Source organism: Podarcis cretensis, assembly GCF_951804945.1.
Source record: "Podarcis cretensis genome assembly, chromosome: 13".
Lineage (NCBI taxonomy): Eukaryota > Metazoa > Chordata > Lepidosauria > Squamata > Lacertidae > Podarcis > Podarcis cretensis.
This window is the reverse complement of record NC_137182.1, coordinates 53,302,657-53,330,372: the sequence shown is the minus strand read 5'-3', so window position 1 is coordinate 53,330,372 and position 27,716 is coordinate 53,302,657. Positions and strand designations below refer to the sequence as shown.

The following is a 27,716-nucleotide window of genomic DNA, read 5'->3' as shown; positions in this document are numbered from 1 at the left end:
TCCGAGAGAGGCAATTGGGGGGAGGGGAGGGGACCCTCCGCCCCGCCCCCTCCCAGACCCCCACCCCACCCCTCGCCCTCCTCCCACCGGAAGTGGCAGGAATTCCCAGGCTCCACGTGACGCTCTGGAATGCGGTGACGTCACCCCCGGGGGGGTCCATTAAGAAAAAAAAAAAGTGTTGCGTGGGAGGCGGAGGGGGGGCAGAGAAAGGGAAGGAAAGTTTTCTGCGGGACGGAAGAAAGTTTGCAAGAAAGTTGCGCGCGGCCCGGGAGGGGATCGAGCTGGGGCGCAAGGAAGATCGACCCCACAAGCTGCCAGATCCTGGGATCAGGTGAGACCCCTGGGGAGGGGGGAGAGGTTGCAGGAAACCCCCCCCCCGCCACCCCACCCATTGCATTCAAGCCTGATGCAATTTTGGGGGTGGGGAAATCGGCCCCCTATTTCCGAGCTGGGCGCGTCCCCTGCCCTCTTCCACTTTCCTCCTTTTTCCTCCCCATATATTTCTCTAGGGTGAAAGTCGGCTGGCCCCCCGGGACCCCCTCTCCCCCCACCCCACCGCCCTATGCATGGGGGGCTAATAGGGGGCTCTCCGCTCCCACTTTGGGGGCGACAGAGAGCCCCTTTGGAGATGGAGGGGGAGAGCTCGGACGCCTGGGTTCCTCCATGCTTGCCCAGACTTGTGGGGCGGCAGCAGCAGCCTTGGGGGTCTTGGGTGGGTCGGAGGGTTTGGGGGCCCGGACGCCTGGGTTCTTCCAAGGAGGGGGGTGCAGCCGTAGGCCTCGTCCTGAGCTGGGGGGCCCGGCTCGGAACAACCCCTTGAGCATGTGCAAAGTGCCTTAAAAATCTGGCCTATGGGGCCCGACCCATAACTGGCTTCCAGAGGGGTCTGGGTGTGGCTTCGGAGCAGATCCTGACATGATTTTAAAGGGGGGGGGGGACTGAGAAGCTGGGCGATTTGGAGGAGGGCTGGGGGGAAGCCAGATTTGGCTTTGACCAAAAAAAGGGGGTTCATTGCTATGACCCCCTTAAAAATCTGCTAGCCCACTCTAATAATAATAATAATAATAATATTTTTTATTTATACCCCGCCCTCCCCAGCCAAGGCCGGGCTCAGAGCGGCTTACAAACTTTAAGCCACTGTGGCATGGCTTAAGGGTGCTTCTATACCCCACATTTGTGCAATTATAGCAAGTGCTTCCCTTCCTTCCACACCCCAAATCTCCTTGCTGAAGTCATTTTTGGATGGCATTTGCAGAAGGAATAATCACAATTTTATTATTTCTATCCCACCTTGGTTGCTCCAGAAGCTCCTCATCTAAACTTCCCCAGCGAAATAGGATTTTATTTTATTTTTTTACTGAAACCTTGAGGTCATCCTCCCGGTCTGGACCTCCTTCCATGATTTTCCTTATTGCATCCACAGGCCATCTTTTTTCTTCGGAGAAATTGAGGGAGTTTTTCCCCTTCTTCTCCTTCCATCCTCACAACATCCCTGCGAGGGAGGCGGGGGCCAGGCTGAGAGGCAGGGACCGGCCCCCGAGGCCACACACACAATAATAATAATAAATTTTATTTATACCCCGCCCTCCCCAGTCAAGGCCAGGCTCAGGGCGGCCAACAACCAATAGTAAAAACAAGTTGAACAAATACAACTTAAAATACAAGATTAAAATACAACTTGAAAACATTAAAATGCAGCCTCGTCACAGGAGGAGAAAGGAAAAAAAAAAGAGGGGGAGCGAGATTCATTGGTCTCGCACACCAGCTACGGCACCATCAGCTTTTCGCAGTTGGCCTCGGTTTTTTTGTGTGTGTTCTTAAGAAGGTGTGGATTTTCTGAACATCGGAGGTTGAAGCCACCATTCCCCAACCGGGTGCCCTCCAGGCAGCCTTGGATGGGTCCGAACCACCTGGAGGGCACCATTTTGGGGAAGGTTACCGTATTTTCCGCTCCATAAGACGCACCTTTCCCCTCCTAAAAAGTAAGGGGAAGTGTATGTGCGTCTTATGGAGCGAATGCAGGGGGGAGGCAGGCGGGAAAAGCCCCCAAGAGCCGCACACAAGCTCCGCGCGGCTCTTGCGGGCTTTTCCCCAGGAGGGAGAAGGGACTGATGCGGCCAGTCAGTCCCTTCTCGCTCCTCGTAGAAAAGCCCGCAGGAGCCGTGCGCTCCTTAAACGGTGCGCGGCTCCTGTGGGCTTTTGCTGGATGTGGGGGTATTGCCATAGCCGCACGCAGCCTCTCCCGGCTGGAGAGGTTGCGCACAGCTATGGCAGAAGCCAAGGGATGCGGGTGGCGCTGTGGGTTAAACCTAGGACTTGCCGATCAGAAGGTCGGCGGTTCGAATCCCTGCGACGGGGTGAACTCCCGTTGCTCGGTCCCTGCTCCTGCCAGCCTAGCAGTTTGAAAGCAGGTCAAAGTGCAAGTAGATAAATAGGTACCACTCCAGCGGGAAGGTAAACGGCGTTTCCGTGCGCTGCTCTGGTTCGCCATAATAGTCCTGCTGGCCACATGACCCAGAAGCTGTCTGCAGACAAACGCCAGCTCCCTCGGCCAGTAAAGCGAGATGAGTGCTGCAACCCCAGAGTCGGTCACGACTGGACCTAATGGTCAGGGGTCCCTTTACCTTTTACCTTATGGCAGAAGGCTTCTTTGCTCTTCGGGGCTGGGGGGGGGGAACCTGGGCTTCCCCGGCAGCCCCGAGAAGCTTGCGGAGCAGCGGGAAGGCTGCGCGCCTTTCTGCTGGTCTCCAACCTCTGCTCTTTGGGGCTGGCGGTGGGCTTCCCCCTGCCAGCCCCAAAGAGCAGGTCAAAAGCCTCTGGAGCACAGCAGGAACTCCCTCCACGCTCCGGAGGCTTCGGGTTGCCTTCACTGAAGCCTGGAGAGCGAGAGGGGTCTGTGCGCACCGACCCCTCTCGCTCTCCAGGCTTCCAAGGTAGCTGCCTGAAGGCGACTGAACCATAGCTGTCAACTTACAGATTTGAAAATAAGGGACCAGCAGCCTCAAAAATAAGGGATCAGCAGCCAAAATAAGGGATTTTAGTCAACCAGCAGCCAAACGAAGCCTCAAGCGGTGGTTCCCACAGCGCAGCAACCCAGCAAAGGGGATGCAGCAAGGAAAACCGCCGTCCCCTCTCTGCTGTGAAACGCTGAGCAAAGGCGAGTCCCCAGGCAAGGCGGCCGATTTGATTGGCACAAGGCATGCAAGCTCCACCCCCCGGTCGTTCTCAGACTCCTTATTGGGTGAGCAACGCAGCCAAGCAACACAGTTGGAGCCTCCCTCCTCCCTGGCCGGCAGGGAGGGAGGGAGAGGAGCTGCTCCGTTGGAAACCCGGGAAATTTAAGGGACATCATCAATAAGGGACAGCAGCGGGATACGGCGCTGGGATAAGGGACTTTCCCGCCAAATAAGGGACGGTTGACAGCTATGGACTGAACACACCTTGAATGGCACCTTGTTTTAGAGGGGGAGAACAAGAAAAAAATAATTCTCCCCCTCTCTGCGCAATGCCTCCTGCCGCTTTGCTGAAGGGGTGCTGGATAGAGAGGGGGAGAATTTTTTTTTCTTGTTCTCCCCCTCTAAAACAAGGTGCATCCTATGGTCGGGTGCGTCCTATAGAGCGAAAAATACGGTAGTTGGTTTCCTAGCTTCAAGGTGCATCTCTGTTGTGACTAAACTAAAATCCCCAAAACTGGCGAATGATGCTGATGAGGGGTGCATATATGACCCACTCACTACTATGAAATGAGTGTTGAAATTCCACCTCGCAGGGTTGTTGTAGAGAATTAGGGAGGAGGACCAGTGATTTTTTTCCTGGGTGATACGCACACCCCTAAACATGTTGTGAATCTTTGTACTTTTGTCCATTTACTTTATTTCCCCCGGTTTGAACCATAAAATGGTGGTGTTCTTGAGTCAAAATGAGAGTACCCCTAAATATCTTTTTTTAGAAAGAAAGAAAAAGCACTGGCCCCACCTTGGAGAAAAAGGTGGGATAGGTAAAAGGTAAACGGACCCCTGACCATTAGGTCCAGTGATGGCCAACTCTGGGGTTGTGGCGCTCATCTCGTTTTACTGGCCGAGGGAGCCGGCGTACAGCTTCTGGGTCATGTGGCCGGCATGACTAAGTTGCTTTTGGCGAACCAGAGCAGCGCACGGAAACGCCGTTTACCTTCCCTCCGGAGCGGTACCTATTTATCTACTTGCACTTTGACGTGCTTTCGAACTGCTAGGTTGGCAGGAGCAGGGAGCGAGCAACGGGAGCTCACCCTGTCGCGGGGATTTGAACCGCTGACCTTCTGATTGGCGAGTCCTAGGCTCTGTGGTTTAACCCACAGTGCCACCTGTGTCCCTCAAAGATGGGATAGAAATGCAATAAAATAAAATATTTCTTCCTTGTATTGTCCAAGGCTGTCTCGCAAAGAGTTTAGATGCTGCGGAAGGGACCCAGGAGTCCTGGGTCCCGTGAACGCTCTCTGCTGACGTTAGCAGAGCTGTAACAACACTTTTAATGTAACGAGAACAACGGATGCAATGGAGTTATAAAAAATCTGGATTTTTTTTTAAAAAAGATGCAGTAGAAAAGGTTTAATCATTGAACCCATAGAGGGGCAAGTCCAGAGATCTGTGGGGATCTTGTAACTTCGGATGAGCTGTGGTATGATTGTAAATTAAAATATGGGCAGCTGTTTACCAGCTCCACGCAAGATGAGACCCTCTCTGCCCCCTGTCTGTCTCGCCAGAGTGGCGCATGCTCTGGTTATCTCCCGCTTGGACTACTGCCATGCGCTCTATGTGGGGCTACCTTTGAAGGTGACTCGGAAACTGCAACTAATCCAGAATGCAGCAGCTAGACTGGGGACTGGGAGCAGCCGCCGAGACCATATAACACCGGTCTCGAAAAACCTACATTGGCTCCCAGGACGTTTCCAGGCACAATTCAAAGTGTTGGTGCTGACCTTGAACGCCCTAAACGGCCTCAAAGGCCCAGGAGACCTGAAGGAGCATCTCCACCCCCATCGTTCTGCCCGGACACTGAGGTCCAGCTCCGAGGGCCTTCTGGTGGTTCCCTCATTGTGAGAAGCCAAGTTACAGGGAACCAGGCAGAGGGCCTTCTCGGTAGTGGCGCCGGCCCTGGGAACGCCTTCCCACCAGATGTCAAAAGAGAACAACAACTACCAGACTTTTAGAAGACATCTGAAGGCAGCCCTCTTTAGGGAAGCTATCAATGTTTAACAAACCACTGTATTTTAATACTTTGTTGGAAGCCGCCCAGAGTGGCTGGGGTATTATATTATTATTATTATTATTATTACAGTGGTACCTCGGGTTACATCCTCTTCAGGTTACATCAAACATTAAAAGCTTCCCTGAACAGGGCTGCCTTCAGATGTCTTCTAAAAGTCAGATACAGTGGTACCTCAGGTTGCATACGCTTCAGGTTACATATGCTTCAGGTTACAGACTCCGCTAACCCAGAAATAGTACCTCAGGTTAAGAACTTTGCTTCAGGATGGGAACAGAAATTGCTGCACGGTAGTAGCAGGCTGTATTAGCTAAAGTGGTACCTCAGGTGAAGAACAGTTTCAGGTTAAGAACAGACCTCCGGAATGAATAAAGTACGTAACCCGAGGTACCACTGTATTTAAAACTAAAATTTAAAAAATGAGAAAAGAAAAAGCTCTCTGTGGCAGCTTCTGAGGCCCAGATTTCTTAAAATAAAATATAAAATTCTCTCTTTGCGTTTTTCCTAGCCCCCCACGTGATGTCTGGCCCCACCTGGCTTCCCCCGAAACAGGTGGGGGTCCCAGGGCAAGCTGGGGTCACAGTTTCTGCTCCGGCCGCCTTCAAGCCCCAGAAGAGTTTTGCTTCTTCTCCTGGTGCCCCCCAACCCACTTATGGGTCTCAGGAGGCCAACGGGACGATGAGCGTGCCAACGCAGTACCTGCCCCCCGTGCCAGGTAAGGTGGCGGCGCAGAACGCCAATGGATTCTTTGCATGGCAGCGGGTTGGAATGGATGACCTTTGGGTGTCCCTAACAACTCTCCAATTCCAGGATTAACATATTTAAATCTTAGAATAGCTTTGGAAGTGGGTATAGGCTGTAGGCTTAGAAGTAGAAGATAGTGCATTTTAAAATAGTATTATTTGTAAGAGATAAAATGCGAAGATTTTTATGGTTGAAGTAAGCGTGATTTTTAAAAAAATGGTTAGAAATTATGATATATGTAAACTGCTAAAGATGAGGTAAAATGAAAATCAGGTAGGGGGACTTGGGGAAGCCCACCTAGCAATGTTTAGAAAAAATAAGCACAAGATAAGAATTTGATTGTATTGTTTGTTTTTCTGATTGTGTTGTTTATTTGTGTTCTAAAATGAATAAAAAAATTCTTTGGGGAAAAAACACAATTCCAGGATTACCTGGGGGGGCAGTGTTAAGAAGCCAGGGGGCAGCAGTGGGTCAAGTTCATCAATTTTGTTGCATGAAATAGATTTCACTGGATTTTGAGTGAATATGCAGTTTGTCGTGACTGTTTCGAATTTTATGCCATTATTATTTTTTTCTGAGGGGGGCTGCTATTCTGAATTACGCTCCTTGTAGGGGGGAGGTAGGGGACGTTTGGCCTGAGTTTATGGGACCGAGGACACACAAAAAGTTTGGGACCCGGAAAAGTTTGGGATCCACCATTTTAAGGTGTTATTAGCCAACAAATCTCCAGGTCTGGGTGGCGTCTTAAAGGACTTGGATGTGAAATTGCTAATCTTCCAAGAAAATCCTCCTAACCCACCTCGCTGGGTCATTGTGAGGAGGGGAGTGAACTCCGTACTCCTGGGAGAAAAAGTTGGGATATACCGTATTTTTCGCTCTATAGGACGCACCGGACCACAAGACGCACCTAGTTTTTAGAGGGGGAAATCAAGAAAAAAAATATTATCCCCCCCCCAGCAGCCTGTCTGCTTCTCCCAGAGCTTCTCAGGGCTGCGGGGGAAGCCCGGGTTTCCTCCCCCCCTAGCCCCAAAGAGCAAAAAAGCCAAGACAGCCAGCGGGATCCATAGCCGCGCAACCTCTCTAGCCAGGAGCTAAACCTCTCCAGCGCAGCTAAAGAAGCCAAGGCAGTGAGCGCGATCCATCCTGCTCGCTGCCTTGGCTTCCTCTTTAGCCTTGCCCAGCCTCTCCCGGCTGGAGAGGCTGTGCGCGGTTATGGCAATTCCCTCACCTCCCACAAAAGCCCACAGGAGCCGCGCACCCTTTAAGGAGCGTGCGGCTCCTGTGGGCTTTTCTATAATAATAATAATAATAATAATAATAATAATTTATTATTTATACCCCGCCCATCTGGCTGAGTTTCCCCAGCCACTCTGGGCGGCTCCCAATCAGTGTTAAAAACAATACAGCATTACATATTAAAAACTTCCCTGAACAGGGCTGCCTTAAGATGTCTTCTGAATGTCAGGTAATTCTTTATCTCTTTGACATCTGATGGGAGGGCGTTCCACAGGTCGGGCGCCACTACCGAGAAGGCCCTCTGCCTGGTTCCCTGTAGCCTCACTTCTCGCAATGAGGGAACCGCCAGAAGGCCCTCGGCGCTGGATCTCAGTGTCCGGGCTGAACGATGGGGGTGGAGGATGGGGGCTTTTCCTGCCTGCCTCCCCCCTGCATTCGCTCCAGAAGACGCACAGACTTTTCCCCTACTGCAGATGGTGACAGCAGCCACGAAATTAAAAGACGCCTGCTTCTTGGGAGAAGGGCAATGACAGGCCTAGACAGCATCTTGAGAAGTAGAGACATCACCTTGCCAACAAAGGTCCGTATAGTTAAAGCTATGGTTTTCCCAGTAGTGATGTATGGAAGTGAGAGCTGGACCATAAAGAAGGCTGATCGCCTAAGAATTGATGCTTTTGAATTCTGGTGCTGGAGGAGACTCTTGAGAGTCCCATGGACTGCAAGAAGATCAAACCTCTCCATTCTGAAGGAAATCAGCCCTGAGTGCTCACTGGAAGGACAGATCCTGAAGCTGAGGCTCCAGTACTTTGGCCACCTCATGAGAAGAGAAGACTCCCTGGAGAAGACCCTGATGTTGGGAAAGATGGAGGGCACAAGGAGAAGGGGGCGACAGAGGACGAGATGGTTGGATAGTGTTTTCGAGGTTACCAGCATGAGTCTGACCAAGCTGCGGGGGGCAGTGGAGGACAGGAGTGCCTGGCGTTCTCTGGTCCATGGGGTCACGAAGAGTCGGACACGACTAAACGACTAAACAACAACAAAATGGAGCGAAAAACACAGAAAATGCAAGAAATAAGCTCTTCTGCTCACCGGCTTAAGAAAGCTGGAGGGGCCAGCCAGACGGAGATGTCCGTCGCCAACGCAGTGCCCAGAGATCTCCACAGGGCCGCAGCTGGACCCGCACCTGGTGCCTGGGGGATTTCGAATGGGGTGCCATAAATTCACCCCTAGTGCTTCCTAAAAGCGAGATTCCGAATAGCGGTTTTGCAGGACCCACAAAGGAAGAAAATAACAGCATGGCGAAATTCAAAGCATTCACAGTGAATGGTGCACCTGTTTGAAAACCCCGTTAAAACTAACATGGCTATAGCCTCAAAGTTTTCGTTGCAGGGCCGTGGGTTCGAACCCCACGTCGGGCCAAAGATTCCTGCCTTTCCAGGGAGTTGGACTAGATGACCGTCGGGTCCCTTCCAATGCTACAATTAATTCTTTTTTTATTTTATTTTAATAAAACGGTTGAATGAATCGATGCACACCTCCTTCTTTGTTATGTTTTTTCCCCAATTTTTCTTATTGATTTTCACAAAATTATAAACAAACAAACAAATAGACAGACATAAATCATAACCTTATTAAAATTACACTTATTAACATTGCTAAGTGACTTCCCCTTGGTTGGGTTTCAATGCATATCCTTTTAATGGTTTTCCAGATCAGAGTTCTTATAAACTTAACTTAATCATTTAACATCCTTATGTCTTTTCAAATCAAAATTAAACATAGTAAACATCACTTAACTTATATAAATTCCTAAGCCAATCTGCTACCTGCAAGCTATTTCCAATTAGTTTAACTTAACAAATTTAATTAAATAATCATTAAATTTTGTCCATTCTTCCTTTCTTTGTTAGCTTTTGGGTGAAGTGTGTATGTGTGTGTGTATTTTCCATTTGATAGTATACATTCACATCATCATTATCTACTTTACAGCCCTGGCTCTTTAGAGCCTATCAACTTCCCGCCTCATGGCTTTCCAAATTAACTAACTCTACAATTAATTCTTAATTCATCCGGCGATCTCGCAATTGGACCCACGCCAGTTGGATTCCCACTTAACTAGGTGGGGTTACTCATGAGGCAGCTGCTTCCTGCCTACCTACCTACCTGGGCTTACCCAGGTCCCGTCAGCTTCGAGCAGATCCTAGCTGGCTGGAGGCTGGAAAAATTCTTATTCCTACTGAACCTTCGGAACTCCCTGCCTCTTGATAACAAGCAGTTGCCTCCGCTGTCTTCCTTCTGGCACCTGCTAAAAAAACACGTTCGGGCAAGCCGACCCAAACACTTGTGAATCTTAACCTTTCTGGGCCTTTTTTTGCATGTTTTTAAAGCGTCGTTGCAAACTGCAAATCTTTCCCCAAACCTCTTTGAGGCCTTGCTTCTCTTATGCAGTTAAGGAGTGTGTAAGTTTTATTTAATAGATGGAAAATAATAAACCTCCCTCTTGGTTCCACTCTGCTCCCACCCCCTGCTCCCAAAATCTTTTTCTCCAGGCCCTCTACCCCATGTTCACGACCCCACCGGTGACCATCATTACTCTTCCGCAGGCGAGAGAGGACCTGGGGGTTCCTGGGGCAGCGCTTCTCCTCCTGGGTACCCCTTGCAGGTAAGCTGGGCTTGCAGGTGGGTTTGCGCAGTGACACCAGGTTTTGGGATTCGCGAATGCATGAAACCCCATTGCACTAGGATCAGATTTCTCGTGAGATCTGAGGACCAGCCTGACAGTCACTGTTATGATTTCTTTAGTGCTTGGCTCTAGATCAGGGGTCCCCAAACTAAGGCCGAAGCTCGCTCTTACCGGCGCTGCACTGTGTGGCTGCCCACTTCTGGGTCGGAGGAGCACCGGAAAGAGCTTGTGCCCACGCACAAGCGTTATTTGTGCATGCGCAAGTGTTATTTGTGCATGCGCAAGCATTATTTGCACACACACACAAGTGTTATTTGTGCATGCGCAAGCGTTATTTGTGCATGTGCAAGCGTTATTTGCACACACACACAAGTGTTATTTGTGCATGCGCAAGCGTTATTTGCACACACGTGTTATTTGTGCATGCACAAGCATTATTTGCACACAAGTGTTATTTGTGCATGTGCAAGCATTATTTGCACACACACAAGTGTTATTTGTGCATGTGCAAGCATTATTTGCACACACACACACAAGTGTTATTTGTGCATGCGCAAGCGTTATTTGCACACACACAAGTGTTATTTGTGCATGTGCAAGCGTTATTTGTGCATGCGCAAGCATTATTTGCACACACACAAGTGTTATTTGTGCATGTGCAAGCGTTATTTGCACACACACACAAGTGTTATTTGTGCATGCGCAAGCGTTATTTGCACACACAAACGTGTTATTTGTGCATGCACAAGCATTATTTGCACACAAGTGTTATTTGTGCATGTGCAAGCATTATTTGCACACACACACAAGTGTTATTTGTGCATGCGCAAGCGTTATTTGCACACACACAAGTGTTATTTGTGCATGCAAAAGTGTTATTTGTCCATGCACAAGCGTTACTTCTGCCTGCGCAAGCGTTATTTCCGGTGCACATCTGGGTCGGAGGAGGCCCGTGCAGATGCGCACAAGCTATTTCCTTTGCTCCTCCGACCTGGAAGTGCGCCGGAAATAGCGTGTGCGCACGCGTATGGGCATGTGCTCCCCCACCCTCCTGCCCACCGTGCGATTGGCGCTGGAGCATAGCTGTCAACGTTTCCCTTTTGTAAGGGGAAATTCCCTTATTCCGAATAGGATTCCTCGCAATAAAAGGGAAAAGTTGACAGCTATGCGCTTGAGACACTGGCCCGAGGCACGGTAAGTTTGCTGACCCCTGCTCTGGATCCTTGCTGTAGCTATGGGTCCAGGGTTGGGGGTTGGGAGAAGGGTGCCAGTGGCCCTCGAGATCTGTGATGGTGGGGGGGTGGGTACTGATCCTGTTGAACCACAAGGAAGGGAGGGGTCTTGTCCAAATCTGACTACAGCAGTACCTTGGTTCTCAAACTTCATCCAGTGTGGTTTGAGCAGGACAAGTGCCCAAACATCATCATCATTATCATCATCATCATATTATTATTATTATTATTATTATTATTATTATTATTATTATTTTGCTACCCTAGTTCTCAAACTTGATCCGTTCCGGAGGTCCGTTCCAAAACCAAAGCGCGTTCCAAAACCAAGGCGTGCTTTCCCATAGAAAGTCATACCAAACGGATCAATCCGTTTCAGACTTTGGAAAACAACCCCTAACTCAGCAGTTTAACATGAATTTTACTCTCTAACGAGACCACTGATCCAGAAAATGAAAGCAATAAACAATGTGCTACAGTCACACAATCAATCCATCAGTAGCTGAACTTGGTTCCGCACAAAAACAAAACAAAAATGGCCGCAAAAACAAAAATGCATAATAAATAGCAAAAACAGACAGACCACTGATCCATAAAATGAAAGCGGTAATCAATGTACTGTACTATAAAATTGTATTGTAGATGATTAAAATTAAATTTTTTTCTTACCTGCACTGACGATAGTCATTGTTTGGATGGTGGGGGACTTTTATCGATTTTCACAGTCACATAATCATCGGACGTTTGGCTTCCGAAAAATGTTCAAAAACTGGAACCCTTACATCTTGGTTTTCAGTGTTTGGGAACCAAGGCGTTTGAGAACGAAGGCGTTTGAGAACCAAGGTACCACTGTACTGCACAGGGGCCATCACCCCTGAGTCCCTTGACTGATTTTTGTGCGCCAGGCAGAAATCCACACGGTGCAGCTCTGGCACAGAGGGCAGTGTTGTGGAAAGCCCCGACCCACTCTGTTAAAGCCCATACAGTGGTACCTCAGGTTACAGACGCTTCATGTTACATACGCTTCAGGTTACAGACTCCGCTAACCCAGAAATAGTACCTTGGGTTAAGAACTTTGCTTCAGGATGAGAACAGAAATTGTGCTCCGGCAGCACGGCAGCAGCAGGAGGCCCCATTAGCTAAAGTGGTGCTTCAGGTTAAGAACAGTTTCAGGTTAAGAACAGACCTCCGGAACGAATTAAGTACTTAACCTGAGGTACCACTGTATTTTGCCTGCTCCCTTACATTCCAGCTCAGTCCCTGCCATCATCTGCAGGGATATCGTCGGTCATTCTCAGAGTTGGCAAGGCTCGTTTGACAACAACAATAACCCAAGCCCTTTGTGTCCTGTGGGACTCTCTGCCACTGGAGATTCAGTGGGCACCTTCTTTTAAACGCCGGCCGAAAACGCTTCTATTCCTCTAGGCCTGTGCAGGCGTTTAGGAACATGTCCTCCCACAAGGCTTAACTGATGTGTGTTTTAAACCCATCTTAATAATAATAATAATAATAATAATAATAATAATAATAATTTATTTATACCCCGCCCATCTGGCTGAGTTTCCCCAGCCACTCTGGGCGGCTGGGGTTTTTATTTTTTGGTTTTTATTGCATGGCTTTATTCTTTTATTGCCACAAACCACTTTGTAGTATATATCTTTAGGATGTGGCAGTACATAAACAGTTTTATAGATAAATAAATGCCCCACGACAGCGGAGTCTGTTTAACCCATATAACCCCAGCCCTGCCGTCAGGTGAGCAGCAGGTAGAGGTGTGTCAGCCATCGCTGTGGAATCTGCTTGCGGCGTGCACAGAAACTGTGCAGGAATAATAGCTGTATATCTATCACTTCAAATACAAAAAAACCCCAAGCGGTTTATGTAAAACACAAATAAGATAATTGGGGGAAAAGGAACCCAAAACGACGAAGGAACACGTTGGCGAGAAACTAGAGAAACTACTAATGAAACATTCAGTTAAATAGCAATAAATAGCAAAATAGAGCAGTGTGATCAAATCTTACAAGTCTGGCAAGGCCTGCTTTTAAACAGATGAGTTTTAATTTCATTTTAATTTGAATACTGCCTTTCTATATTACTCTCTGCAAGGTGGTTTGCAAGCTGTAGAAACAGCAAAATAGACAGCAAAGATCACACACATAATGTGTGATAAAGATCACACACCCCATACAAAAAAGTCACAATAACGTTAATAATATTATTATTAATAATAATTTATTATTTATACCCTGCCCATCTGGCCGGGCCTCCCCAGCCACTCTGGGTGGCTCCCAACAGAATATTAAAAACACGATAAAACATTAAAAACTTCCCTAAACAGGGCTGCCTTCAGAAGTCATCTAAAAGTCGGATACTTTTTTAAAATAAACAACAGATATCAAATATTCAACAATCCACTAGAATATAACAGTAAACCTTAAAGTGAAATATCAGCAAATAATAGTTAAACAGTTTACACTCATCCGTTACAATAAAAATTACTAAGCTACAATCAGTAAAAATAAGTCACGGTGCATAAAATACCACAAAACATACAAGACCGGGTAAAGGATCAAATTGAGAAACAAGGACACACGACTTATAAAATTACCATATTTTTCCACCCCCACGTATAAGACGGCCCCTATTTTTTGAGCCCAAAATTAAGAAATAAAAGAATTGCAGCGTTCCGTGTACAAGACGACCCCGCAATTTTAAACTTTAAAAAATTGCGGGAAAATATAGTCTTATAAACGGGAAAATAGTATTATTTTTTTACTTGGCTGCCGTTTCTGCCTCATAAAAAGGGAGAAAGGTGTTTGACCCCTGGCTAGGCTCAGGTGAGAGTCCAGCATAGGTTCCCCATCTTTGATGTAAAAGATCCTTGGGTGGGTTGGGATGATATGGGATTGGGGGGGGGGGACACAACTCTCATCCATAGCTGTCAAGCGTCCCTTAGTTGGCGGGACGGTCCCTTATCCTAGCGCTGTGTCCCGCTGCTGTCCCTTATTGATGATGTCCCTTAAATTTCCCGGGTTTCAAAGGAAGCAGCTCCTCTCCCTCCCTCCCTGCCGGCCAGGGAGGAGGGAGGTTCCAACTGTGTTGCTTGGCTGCGTTGCTCACCCAATAAGGAGTCTGAGAACAACTGGGGGGTGGAGCTTGCATGCCTTGTGCCAATCAAATCGGCCACTTTGCCTGGGGACTCGCCTTTGCTCAGCGCTTCCCAGCGGAGAGGCGACAGTCGTTTTCCTTGCTGCATCCCCTTTGCCAGGTTGCTGCGCTGTGGGAACCACCACTTGAGGCTTCGTTTGGCTGCTGGCTGAGATTTCTGCCTTTGGCTCATACCTGTGCTCTGAAAATCCCTTATTTTGGCTGCTGATCCCTTATTTTTGAGGCTGCTGGTCCCTTATTTTCAAATCTGACAGCTATGCCAGAGAACAAACCACAGAGAAATGGGCTGGAAGATTCGAGGCAGGCCCAACGAAGCACTTTTTCAGGCAGAGGAACTGCGGAACTCCCTGCCACATGAGGCAGCGACCGCAGCCAACTTGGATGGCTTTGAAAGAGGACTGGACTAATTCGAAAAGGCTATGGGGGGTGGGATATTAGGCAGAACGGCTATTCTCTGCCTCCATAATCAGAGGCAGCAAGTGCTTCTGAGTCCCAGTTGATGGAAAACGCAGAAAGGGAGCAGGGTCTTGTGTTCGAATCCTCCCTGGCGGTTGCTCATCGTGGGAATCTGGTTGGCCGCTGTGAGAGCAAGACGCTGCCAGACCAGAGAGGGGCCAGTGAAATCAAACGTGGGTGTGAAATTCATCAAAATATAAGCACTCCACCGTTCTTAAAACATATCTGGTACTCTTGCCTAAGGAAATAAGCTCTGAGAAGGTGCTAGGACCAGTCTGGATTGTTAGCCTTGGTGAAGACTTGACATTTTTATCCCCCAAAAAGTTTTTGATTGAGTTTCCACTGAAATGAGGCTGCATTTTAATGTTTCAATGTTGCATTTTAATCTTGTTTTTTAAGTTGTATTTCAATCAATTGTTTTCAGTCAAGGCTGCTGGTCCCTTATTTTCAAATCTGTAAGTTGACAGCTATGCTCCCATCTCTTGTGCAATTAGTGCCAACGCCGTCCGTTAAGAGTTTGGGTGTCATCTTCGATACCTCCCTCTCTATGGAGGCGCAGATTACAGCTATAACAAAGGCAGCATTTTTTCATCTCCGCCAAGCTAAGCAGTTGGCCCCTTATCTCTCTCACCCTGACCTAGCCACTGTGATCCACGCGACGGTCACCTCCAGGCTTGATTATTGTAACTCGCTCTACGTGGGGCTGCCCTTGAGACTGACCCAGAAACTCCAGCGGGTGCAGAATGCCGCGGCGAGACTCCTTACGGGGTCCTCGCTGCGAGATCACATTCACCCTGTGCTTTACCAGTTGCACTGGCTCCCGGTGGAGTACAGGGTCAGGTTTAAGGTGCTGGTTTTAACCTTTAAAGCCCCATGCGGCCTAGGACCCACGTACCTATAGGACTGCCTCTCCTGGTATGCCCCGCGGAGAGGTCCACAATTGACAACATTTTGGAGGTCGCAGGTCGCAAAGTGGTTAGATTGGTCTCAACTCGGGCCAGGGCCTTTTCAGTACTGGCCCCGACTTGGTGGAACGCTCTGTCCCAAGAGACTAGGGCCCTGCGGGAGTTGACATCTTTCCGCAGGGCCTGCAAGACAGAGCTGTTCCACCTGGCCTTTGGCCAAGGCACGGTCTGACCCCCTCTCTCCTTCTGTAATCCTCATAGAGCTCTAACCCAATGGTTGCCATGAATTTGATTCTAGAATGAATGTATTTTAGAATGTATTTTAATTAATTGATTGTGATTTTATGTAAACTGTGTTACTTTTACTGTTATTAGCCGCTCTGAGCCTGGATTCCGCCAGGGAGGGCGGGATATAAATAAATTATTATTATTATTATTATTATTATTATTATTAACCCAGCAGAAGATGGGATTTGTGGGGGGGGGTTAGGGGGGTCTCCCAGGCTTCAGAGTGGTATCTCTCACCGCCCATCGGCTGATGGGCGCTGAGAGACCACCCCACCTCTGAAGCCCTGGATTTTTCCGGAAGGGGGCGGCCCACCTGCCCTCGCTCACCTTTTTCTTTCTGCCCACAGGGGGCGCCTCTTGAGCAAGGTCCTCCTCGCCCCTCCAGCATCGACGTCCAGATAGACTCCCTCACCAGCATGCTGGCCGATTTGGAGAGCGCCCGGCAGCGCCGTGGCGAGAGGCAGGTGAGAGACACCGTCCACGAATTTGGGGTGGGGGCGGTCAGAGGCGATACCTACCCCCTGTGCCTACCCACCCTCGCAGAATAATAGTAATAATAATAATAATAATTTATTATTTATACCCCGCCCATCTGGCTGAGTTTCCCCAGCCACTCTGGGCGGCATCCAACAAAGTATTAAAATACTTAAACATGAAAAGCTTCCCTGAACAGGGCTGCCTTCAGATGTCTGCTAAAAGTCTGGTAGTTGTTCTTCTCTTTGACAACTGCTGGGAGGGCGTTCCACAGGGAGGGCGCCACCACCGAGAAGGCCCTCTGCCTGGTTCCCTGTAACGGCTTCTCGCAGGGAGGGAACCGCCAGAAGGCCCTCGGAGCTGGACCTCAGTGTCCGGGCAGAACGATGGGGGTGGAGATGCTCCTTCAGGTATCCTGGGCCTTTGAGGCCGTTTAGGGCTTTCAAGGTCAGCACCAACACTTTGAATTGTGCTCGGAAATGTCCTGGGAGCCAATGCAGATCTCTCAGGACCGGTGTTATATGGTCTGAGCAGCCACTCCCAGTCACCAGCCTAGCTGCCGCATTCTAGATTAGTTGTAGTTTCCGGGTCACATTCAAAGGTAGCCCCACGTAGAGCGCATGGCAGTAGTCCGAGAGATAACCAGAGCATACACCACTCTGGCAAGACAGTCCGTGGGCAGGTAGGGTCTCATCCTGTGTACCAGATGGTGCTGGTAGACAACTGCCTGGACACAGAATTGACCTGCGCCTCCATGGACAGCGGTGAGTCCAAAATGACTCCCAGGCTGCACACCCGGTCCTTCAGGGGCACAGTTGCCCCATTCAGGACCAGGGAGTCCTCCACACCTGTCCGCCTCCTGTCCCCCAGAAACAGTACTTCGGTCTTGTCAGGATTCCACCTCAATCTGTTAGCCACCATCCATCCTGCAACCGCCTCCAGACACTCACACAGGGCCTTCACTGCCTTCACTGGTTCTGATTTAAAAGAGAGGTAGAGCTGGGTGTCATCTGCATACTGATGAACACCCAGCCCAAACCCCCTGATGATCTCTCCCAGCGGTGGGAATCTTTTGCCCAGCGTGAGTCTCGAACTCACAACCCTGAGATTCAGAGCCTCCTGCTCCGTGGATTTACCCATAGCACGGCTACCGGCGTTAGAAGACTTGTGGTGCATTGGTGCTGTGCAGCACAGAAAAAGCTACTATGATGCATATGTGGTGGAATCGTTCAAACATCAAACATTTTTGGGAAACAATATATAATGAAATGAAAAAAATGTTCAGCTATTCATTTAGGAAAACATCAAAAGGTTTTCTATTGGGAATAGTGCCAGGAAGTCTAAAGGAAGAGGACAAGAGAGTAAATTTATACGCAACAGTAGCCGCAAGGCTATTGATTGCAGAAAATTGGGAAAGTGGTATTATACCGACAAAAACAGAGTGGCTTGCCAAATTATTGGAGTATTACAATATATCCAAAACAATGGGAGAAATCTGAAGCATCTCAAAAGAGAAGATAGATAGGGACTGGAAGGTGTTTAAAGGATACTTGCAAAATCATATTGAAAAATCAGAACTCCTATTAGAATAAACGAGTTCCGTTATAAATACTGAAATACTAAATAAGATGGATAACAACGTGTAACAGAAAAAGAAGCACAAATTTGGTTTAAAAGTGTGTGAAAGAAAGTAATAGAAGTAGAAAGAACTTGCAATTGAGTAGATTGGAAGTCTAACACAAATATTCATATGTATGAATATTTTTAAGGACTGTATGAAATGCATGTTTGTTTGTATAGTCGTAATATGTATGTATTAATGTTGAATTATTTTAATTAAATAAATGAATGGATGGATGGAAGGAAGGAAGACTTGTAACAAGTTCAAGGACTCGCCGCCGCTGCCAATTTCGCCCAAAGCGTTTTTAAAAAAAGCAGAAATCAAGTTTGCTAGAGAGCCGGGTTCGGATCTTGACTCCGCCATGGAATTTGACAGGACCTCATAAGGCTGTCTTTGTCGAGATACAGGGGCATGAGGGTAAAAAATATAATAGAGGCAGCGGGTGTCTCGGCGGGCCAGTGGGGCATATGCGGCCATGCTGAGTGACTTCTGTCTGCCTTATTACGTTGGGCACAAGGGGAAGTTTGGCCTCGAGTTCGAGTTCCGCCCTGACGGGAAACTGAGATATGCAAACAACAGCAATTATAAAAATGATGTTATGATCAGAAAAGAAGCCCACGTACACAAAAGTGTGATGGAAGAGCTAAAGAGGATAGTCGATGACAGTGAAATCACGAAAAAAGATGCTGCATCGTGGCCGCTCCTGACAGAGTTGGCCGGCAGGAGCTTAAAATTGTACTGTATTTTTTGCTCTATAGGACGCACTTTTCCCCCTCCAAAAATTAAGGGGAACTGTGTGTGTGTCCTATGGAGCAAACGCGGGCTCCTTGGCTTCAGCGAAAGCAACGTGAAGCCTCCAAAGTGCAGAGGGAGCGCTCCCTCCGCGCTCCGGAGGCTTCGCGTTGCTTTTGCTGAAGCCTGGAGAGCGAGAGGGGTCGGTGCGCACTGACCCCTCTCGCTCTCCAGGCTACAGGGATAGGCTTCAGGTCTCCTGGCTTCAGCAAAGGAACCCGAAGCCTGCGCTGCTCCCTGACTTGGTCTTTGGGGCTGGCGGTGGGGGGCCAGCCCCAAAGAGCAGGTTGAATGGAACCCGAAGCCGACGGAGCCCAGCGGGAACTCCCGCCGCACTCCTGAGGCTTTGGGTTGCCTTCACTGAAGCCTGGAGAGCGACAGGGGTCAGTGCGCAGTGACCCCTCTTGCTCTCCAGGCTTCCAAGGTAGCCGCCTGAAGCCTAGCAGGAACTCCCGCTGCGCTCCGGAGGCTTCGGGTGAACGCACCTTGACCGCACAGAACGCACCTTGTTTTAGAGGGGGAGAACAAGAAAAAAAGGGGGCTCCGTTTCTCCTGCCGCTTCGCTGAAAGGGCACTGAGCAGAGAGGGAGAGAAATTTTTCCCCTTGTTCTCCCCCTCTAAAACAAGGTGCGTCCTATGGTTGGGTGTGTCCTATAGAGCGAAAAATACAGTAATTGGTGATGAACACATCTCTTTTCCCACATCCAAAATTGGTTCTCTTACTGATGTAAATCAGTCCAACGATCCAGAAGGTCTAAGAGTGTTTTATTACCTTGTCCAGTACCTCAGGTGAATCGTCTTCAGTCTCATTGGATTAAGATTAAGCCAATTTAAATTGTATGGATTAAAATTTGTACAGTGGTGCCTCGCAAGACGAAAAGAATCCGTTCCGCAATTCTCTTCGTCTAGCAGTTTTTTCGTCTTGCGAAGCAAGCCCATTGACGGCTTAGTGGATTAGCGCTATTAGCGGTTTAGCGGCTTTTAGCGGCTTAGCGGCTTAGAAAAAGGGGGGGGGAGGGAAAAAACCCCGCAGGAACTCGCAAGACATTTTCGTCTTGCGAAGCAAGCCCATAGGAAATTCGTTTTGCGAAGCACCTCCAAAACGGAAAACTCTTTCGTCTAGCGAGTTTTCCGTCTTGCGAGGCATTCGTCTTGCGGGGCACCACTGTACTGTAAAGTTTCTTTCGGTGTTTCTTTCCATTCCTTATCTCTCACTGGTTTAAGAATTTAAGAAATGCTAAAATGCTTTTATTCCCTTTAAAAAAAACAACAGAGGCAGTGATACGATGGAGGTTTCCACACTTATTTCGTGGTGGCACACCCTTCGCTGGTATCGTTCGCCAGTTTTGTGCCAGTCCCTGATCCCTGCCCCTTCTTTCCCCCACAGAATTTGGAGCCCGCTCCCTTCTCCCACAGCCTCCCTCAGGCTGGCATCACCAAGCCCGCCTCTGCCTACAAACCGAGCCCTTCCGGAACCTTCTCCGCCCCCGCCAAGCCTCCGGGGTTCGACGCCTATGCCAAGAGTGCCCCTTATGGCGGGCAGCCGGCCCCTGCCCCGTATGTCAGTGCCGCCGTCTCCGGGGACCCCTACGCCGCCAGCTACCACCGGCCGGGTGCAGCCGCCAAACCGTACCCTCAGCCCATGCCCGCCTCGTACGCCACGGCTTCCTCGTCCGCCGGCCCACCCTTCAACGTCCAGGTCAAGGTGGCGCAGCCGGTCGCCGGGTACAACCAGCCCCAGCGCCGGGCGGAGCAGGCGTACGGACCGCCCTCCCCCCGGCTGGGCTACCGGGCGAAACCGCCCCCTCAGTACGCCTCGGAGGTGGGCAGCCGGCCCCGGGGCCACGACGCAGAGCCTTGGTACCCGGAGCCGCCGTCGTATGGCCGGCGGATGTCCGAAGGGGAGTTCTACCCGGGACCCGGGAAGGTCGGGGCGCCAGTGGGGCAGTACCACCCTGGGTTGGTGAAGCCGGGCAAGGAGGAGATGGCGGTGGCTTCGCAGATGCCACCGGCGGCGGGCGGAGGACTGAGGTTTCAGCACCAGGTAAGAGGAGAGCCCTGGGGGGAGGCAGGCGAGGGGCATTTGTACGGGGGGTCCTGTGTTCGAGTCACAAGAGATTCCGGCAAGTTTTATTTTGTTTTCCCGTCAAGTGGGGAGAGGGGGGTATTGCAGAGGGCGGGAATGTTTCTGTGGTCGACGGTTAGAGGAACAAGAAGCTTCTGTTTCTGAACTGCCCTGGGGAACTTCAGAGGAAGGTGGGGCGTGCAAATTTAATAAACAATCATTATCTACCTGTATGTATCTGAACTGCCCTGGTGGTCTTTGGATGAAGGACAATAAATAATAATAATAATAATAATAATAATAATAATAATAATAATCTGTCCAAGTGTGAACTGCCCTAGGGTTCTTTGGGTGAAGGGCAGTATACAAATTTAATCTATTATTATTATTATTATTATTATTATCTGTCTATATCTGAACTGCCTTGGGGATCTTTGGATGGAGGGCAATACAAAAATTTAAGAAATAATAATAATAATAGTCTATATTTGAACAACCCTGGGGTTCTTTGAATGAAGGGCAGCATACAAATTTAATTAATAATTATTTATTATTAATTTAATTTAATTTAATTATTTAGTTAGCCTTGGTGAAGACTTGACGTTTTCATGCCCAGAAAAGTTTTTGATTTGAGTTTCCATTGAAATGAGGCTGTATTTTAATGTTTTAATGTTGTATTTTAATCTTGTTTTTAAGTTGCATTTCAATCAATTTGTTTTTATATCGGGTGTTAGCCGCCCTGGGGAGGGGAGGGTATAAATAAAATTTATTATTATTATTAATATTATTATTAGGTAAAGGTAAAGGTACCCCTGCCCATACGGGCCAGTCTTGACAGACTCTGGGGTTGTGCGCCCATCTCACTTAAGAGGCCAGGGGCCAGCGCTGTCCGGAGACACTTCCGGGTCACGTGGCCAGCGTGACACCGCTGCTCTGGCGAGCCAGAGCCGCACACGGAACGCCGTTTACCTTCCCACTAGTAAGCGGTCCCTATTTATCTACTTGCACCCGGAGGTGCTTTCGAACTGCTAGGTTGGCAGGCGCTGGGACCGAGCAGCGGGAGCGCACCCCGCCGCAGGGATTCGAACCGCCGACCTTTCGATAGGCAAGTCCTAGGCGCTGAGGCTTTAACCCACAGCGCCACCTGCGTCCCAATATTATTATTACTATTATTATTATCATCCCATGTCTGAACTGCCCTGGGGTTCTTTGGGTGAAGGGCAGTATACAGATTTAATCAATAATAATCATTATCTATCTATCTATTTATCTTCATTGGACGTTCTTTAGCAGAGGCTTTATGGCCCCCCGTTAGCAATTCTTTAGCTGTGATTCCCGCGTTGCCGGCGGGTTGGGCTGGATGACCTTTGGGGGACCCCTTCTCACTCTACGATTCTGCAGTATTGTAGATCTGAGAAAGGTTCCGCAAAGGGCAGAGCCGGAAGGATCAAGGAGAGGGATCGACTCCCCTAGGGAGAAAGGGCTGTAGCATTTGCAGTTTTTTTAGTTTGGACCAAAGGCATGTAAGGAGAGACACGTTAAGAGGTTTATAAAAGTGACTGTATCCTGGAGGAAGCGAGAAAGTTCCCTCCTTCTCTCTCGTAGCTCTAGGACTTGTGGGGAACCAGCGAAGCTGGATGTTGGGATATTCAGGGCAGATAGAAGACGGTCCTCCTTTGTGCTGGGCATAGTTAGACGGCGGAACTCCCTGCCACAGGAATGGGCACCAACCTGGTTGGCTTTAAAAGAGGATTAGGCAGATTCACGGAGGAGGAGAGGGCTACGGGTGGCTTGAGAAGGGAGGGGGCTCACGGTTCTTTCTATCTGCCCCCCATCTCGACTCACCAGGTTCCCCCCAGCCGTCCGGAAGAGGAGCTCGACCGGCTGACGAAGAAGCTGGTGTACGACATGAACAACCCTCCGTCGGGCGAGTATTTCGGTGAGGTTTTCTTAAGTCTGCGGCCGAGTTTGGCACCCCGAGAGATGACAACCGCTTGGTGGCATGGCTTCAAAACCGGGGTCCGCAGAGGCCGAGAGGGGAGGGGGGCGGTCCGGTCGGCAGCTGTGTCAGTTTCGGCTGCTGGTGGAGGCTCCACGCTATGGGGCAGTCTATCTGCAGACGGGACCTGGGGAACGCTTCCCTTGCCCAAAGTCAGGCTGCGTTGTAGAGAGTTGCTGGCAGGGGCATTTGGGGGGAGCGGGGACCCCGGAAAAGACCTCCGAATGCATTCCTTCCTCCCTGACAGGCCGCTGCGCCCGCTGCGGGGAGAATGTGGTTGGCGACGGGACGGGCTGTGTGGCCATGGACCAGGTCTTCCACGTGGAGTGCTTCACCTGCGCCACCTGCCGATGCCGCCTGCGCGGGCAGCCGTTCTACGCCATCGACCGGCGCTCCTTCTGCGAATCCTGCTACATCGTGAGTGGGGCAGGAGGGTTAGGGGGTCCTGGCAGGTGGGAGGGTGCAGGGGGGGGTGTAGCCTCTGCAGAGTGGTGCATGCTCTAGTTCAGTGTTTCCCAACCTTGTGCCTCCAGCTGTTTTTGAACTACAACTCCCATCATCCCTGACTAGCAAGACCAGTGGCAAGGGATGATGGGAATTGTAGTCCAAAAACAGCTGGAGGCACAAGGTTGGGAAACACTGCTCTAGTTATCTGTCCATGGAGGTGCAGGTCAGTTCTGTGTCCAGGGCAGCTGTCTGCCAGCTCCATCTGGTACGCAGGATGAGACCCTCCCTGCCCACTGTCTGTCTCGCCAGAGTGGCGCATGCTCTGGTTATCTCCCGCTTGGACTACTGCCATGCGCTCTACGTGGGGCTACCTTTGAAGGTGACCCGGAAACTACAACTAATCCAGAATGCGGCAGCTAGACTGGTGACTGGGAGCGGCCGCCGAGACCATATAACACCAGTCTTGAAAGATCTACATTGGCTCCCAGTGCGTTTCCGAGCACAAGTCAAAGTGTTGGTGCTGACCTTGAAAGCCCTAAATGGCCCAGTAGATCTGAAGGAGCGTCTCCACCCCCATCGTTCAGCCCGGACACTGAGGTCCAGTTCCGAGGGCCTTCTAGCGGCTCCCTCACTGCAAAAAGTGAGGTTGCAGGGAACCAGGCAGAGGGCCTTCTTGGTGGTGGCGCCCGCCCTGCGGAACGCCCTCCCACCAGATGTCAAAGCGAAAAACAACTACCAGACTTTTAGAAGACATCTGAAGGCAGCCCTGTTTAGGGAAGCTTTTAATGTTTAACAGACTACTGTATTTTAATACAGTGGTACCTTGGGTTACATACGCTTCAGGTCACAGACTCTGCTAACCCAGAAATAGTGCTTCAGGTTAAGAACTTTGCTTCAGGATGAGAACAGAAATTGTGCCCCGGCAGCACGGCAGCAGCAGGAGGCCCCATTAGCTAAAGTGGTGCTTCAGGTTAGGAACGGTTTCAGGTTAAGAACAGACCTCCGGAACAAATTAAGTACTTAACCCGAGGTACCACTGTATTTTAATACTTTGTTGGAAGGCGCCCAGAGTGAGTGGCTGGGGGAACCCAGCCAGATGGGCAGGGTATAAATAATAAATTATTATTATTATTATGCACAGTCTGTAGGTTGAAGCCCCCTTTCCCTCTTTCCCTCCTCTCGCCAGGTGACCTTGGAAAAATGTTCTATGTGCTCCAAACCCATCATGGACCGGATCCTGCGAGCGATGGGGAAAGCCTACCACCCACAGTGCTTCACCTGTGTGGTTTGCCATCGCTGCCTTGATGGCGTCCCGTTCACGGTCGATGCCACCAGCCAGATTCACTGCATCGAAGACTTCCACCGGTAAATCTCTCCCCCCCCCCAAGTTTCTGCTAAATGGAACTTTCTTGGATGGGGGGGTTCATGATCACCCTTGGCTCTCTCCTCCCAGCATGCATTGGGGTTCGGAGCAGATGGTAACTCTGATTCGCCCACAATTCTCCCTAAAGTCCAAAGTTTTACATCCATTTGAAATACAGCTTTTAAAACCTTCCAAATTGCCCTATCTTCCAGGAGTTTGTCTCATCCTCCTTTAACCCCATCCACGTTGGCGGGCATCTCCTGTGGCAGGGAGTTCCGCAGGTTTGACGACATGCGGATATTCTCCCTCCTCTAGCAGATCTGAGCTAAAAGCGGGAGAAAATTCGCTTCTAAATGCCTTAATCCTTGTCTCCAACCCCCCCCCGGGCAGGAAGTTTGCCCCCCGGTGCTCAGTTTGTGGTAATGCCATCATGCCAGAGCCTGGAAAGGAGGAGACCGTGCGAATCGTCGCCCTGGACCGCAGTTTTCACATAGGCTGCTACAAATGCGAGGTGAGACCACTTTGGCCGGGCTCCCGGTCTCTTTGCCAGTCCTCTTCTGAGGCCATCCAGGTTAGTGGCCATCCCTGTCTCTTGTGGGAGGGTTTTCCGCAGGTTAACATTATGCTCTGTTGGAGAGGAGGAGGGGGAGGGCCTCTGATGGGGGGCACCTGTGTTCCTTCTTGGGTAGTTTGTTCCCTTTTGGTCCCCACCTGCACTCCGCACTCACCTGGGGCTTCTAGAAGCTTCAGCATGCGACGGCGGCCACAATGCCGGGAAACGGCTTTGACTGGCCGGCTAAACCAGGTGAGAGGAGCTGATGGGTCTCAAACCCATGCTTTCCTTTGGGCCACACCTGCGAGGCCGAGAGGGGGATCTGGTCCTCTGGGCAGCCCAGGACCCCCAGACACACTTGCGCGTGGGGGGGGGGGTCACTTCAGTGCTGCTGATGCAGAGGTTTGACTTTCCCCCTGGAGGCGCACTCCGTTGTCTCTCGAGACGGACGGATACCAGCCACCAATTCTCTTCTCTCTCCCCTGCCAGGAGTGTGGGCTGCTCCTCTCCTCCGAGGGCGAAGGCCGAGGCTGCTACCCGCTGGACGGCCACATCCTTTGCAAGAGCTGCAGCGCTCGGCGGATCCAGGAGCTCTCCTCCAAGATCACCACGGACTGCTGATGGCTTCTGCCTCCCCCCGTCTCCTTGTTGGTTTTCTCTATGGGTTTCCGCCTCCTCAACCGCTCACATTTTGCACCCCACTTCCTGCTGCCTTTATCACGGAGTTGCAGGCGATTGCGATAGACAACCCGTTGGTGCCTTTCCAACCCTTCTGTTCTAGGAATTTCTTGACGTTCATTTCAGCCCTCTTTTCCTTTGGCCATAGAAACCCTGCTGTGTGTCTCGGGGGCAGCAGCAGTGCATCTCAAGCCCCTAACTCTCCCTAACTTTTTCTCCCTGCTGCCCCACTTTCCTGTCCTGCCCTGGCTGCCTCCCTCCCTCCTTCCCCCCTACCCCCACCCCAATTCCCCTCTGCGGGTTGGCGGCTTCGAACATCAACCCTGCATTTCTCAAAGCGGAAGCGGATTGTGTCTGTCTTCGCTCTGTATATAACTGTCTTCGCTCTGCATATCTCTGTCTTCTCTCTGCACGCCTCTGTCTTCTCTCCACCACCTGCCCCACCATTTCCCTGCCTTGAGGGCTCCCCCAAACCTATAAGCTGGTCTTAGCTATGTGCCATCCCCCCTCTCTTCCCCCCCTGGTCAGTTACAGCAGCCTTAACCAAGCAGGTGCCATCCAAATGCTTTGGCCTACAACTCCCATCAGCCTCCAGTCAGCTGTGCTGGCTGGCGATTTGTTGGATTGGAATCCAGAACACTGGAGGGCAGCAGCAGCAGCTTAGAAAAAGGGTGAATTTTACTAAAATACCCTTCCTCGCTCCTCCACCATTGCCACTAACTGAGGGAAATGGGATATCAACATCTGGGTCTATATCCCTAGCTCTTGGTTTTATTTGTTTTATTTTTTTTTAATAATTCCTCAAGTTCCTTCTCTGTGTGTGAGTGTTTTTTTAAAGGATGGGTATTTTTTAAAAATACATTAAACTCCCCACCCCACAAGCGTCTTCCCCCAGGGCGTGGGGCATTGCGTTCATGTGCGTTATGTGTCAGAATTTAATTAAAGATGTGTCAAACTTCACCTTGTGTCTGTTAATTTGGGGGGGGGGGGCTTTTGCTGAACTGCCCCCCGAACCCAACCCAGGGGACCGGGAGAGCTGTTACCTGGGCTCGGATTGCATCGGCCGGCAGATTATTTACTTATTTCATAAAATATATTACTCCACTTGATTGTGTTGGAAAACAACAATGAGCTAAAAATAATTTTGATAATTTTATTATTTGTACCCCGCCCATCTGACTGGGTGGCCACTTTGGGTTTACCGAGTGAATGAAACGATCAGTCGAAACAACTCTTTAAAACATTCAAGTGATGAAATCGGCAGCAAACTGGAATCCGGATTAAAACACATTGGCGTTCCGCATCCCTTGGGTAGCCTTGTCTAAACGAGAATCGTTTGTGAAGCACTGAAAAGAGCACGGCAAAGTTTCTTGCCTGATATCAATAAGCAGGGAGTTCCAAATTTGCAAATTTCGGATCTGTGGCAGCTCTCGCTGTGATCTCGCAGGTAAATTATTCCCATCAGGTTGGGGACAGACGTGGTGATTCAGCTGGGCCTGGACAGTGGAGGTGGGATATACTGCAAGCAGAGGTATTGAGGTCTGGATATGGGGGTGTCAGAGACCAGTATATCTGCACCAGGGTTCCCACCTCCCGCACCCCAGAGCCACTCAATTGGCATGAAAGTTGAGGTTTTTTTAGCCCTTGAGAAGGAAGTCAATTTTGTGTCCAGGGCAGCTGTTTATCAGCTCCATCTGGTACACAGGATGAGACCCTCCCTGCCCGCAGACTGTCTGGCCAGAGTGGTGCATGCTCTAGTTATCTCTCG

The 27,716-nt window shown here is 49.9% G+C and overlaps 2 protein-coding genes and 1 pseudogene across 4 annotated transcripts in view; 2 read left to right on the top strand and 1 right to left on the bottom strand.

The window, feature by feature from the left end:
• Positions 1-27,716, bottom strand: part of LOC307202208 (monocarboxylate transporter 13-like) — a 148,676-nt gene that overhangs the window by 91,279 nt on the left and 29,681 nt on the right. The window contains exon 1 of one of the 2 annotated variants that reach the window (XM_079952005.1): positions 6,879-6,904. The exons of the other annotated variant lie outside the window; for it this stretch is intronic. The gene's annotated coding sequence lies outside the window, so the exon portion shown is untranslated. Of the gene's footprint in view, positions 1-6,878; positions 6,905-27,716 lie in introns of those variants that run through there. 2 annotated transcript variants of the gene reach the window in all.
• Positions 118-26,908, top strand: TRIP6 (thyroid hormone receptor interactor 6). Its single transcript, XM_079951921.1, has 10 exons — positions 118-331; positions 5,753-5,959; positions 9,774-9,886; positions 16,304-16,420; positions 20,231-20,887; positions 22,757-22,847; positions 23,155-23,324; positions 24,541-24,719; positions 25,108-25,228; positions 25,760-26,908. Exons 2-10 carry the CDS (start codon positions 5,764-5,766, stop codon positions 25,889-25,891), a joined length of 1,776 nt encoding a protein of 591 aa, XP_079808047.1. The 5' UTR covers positions 118-331; positions 5,753-5,763; the 3' UTR covers positions 25,892-26,908.
• On the top strand, positions 18,294-20,074 carry LOC307200528 (protein mago nashi homolog pseudogene; annotated as a pseudogene). Its single transcript has 3 exons — positions 18,294-18,791; positions 19,501-19,680; positions 20,068-20,074. The product of its transcript is annotated as a protein mago nashi homolog pseudogene (transcript).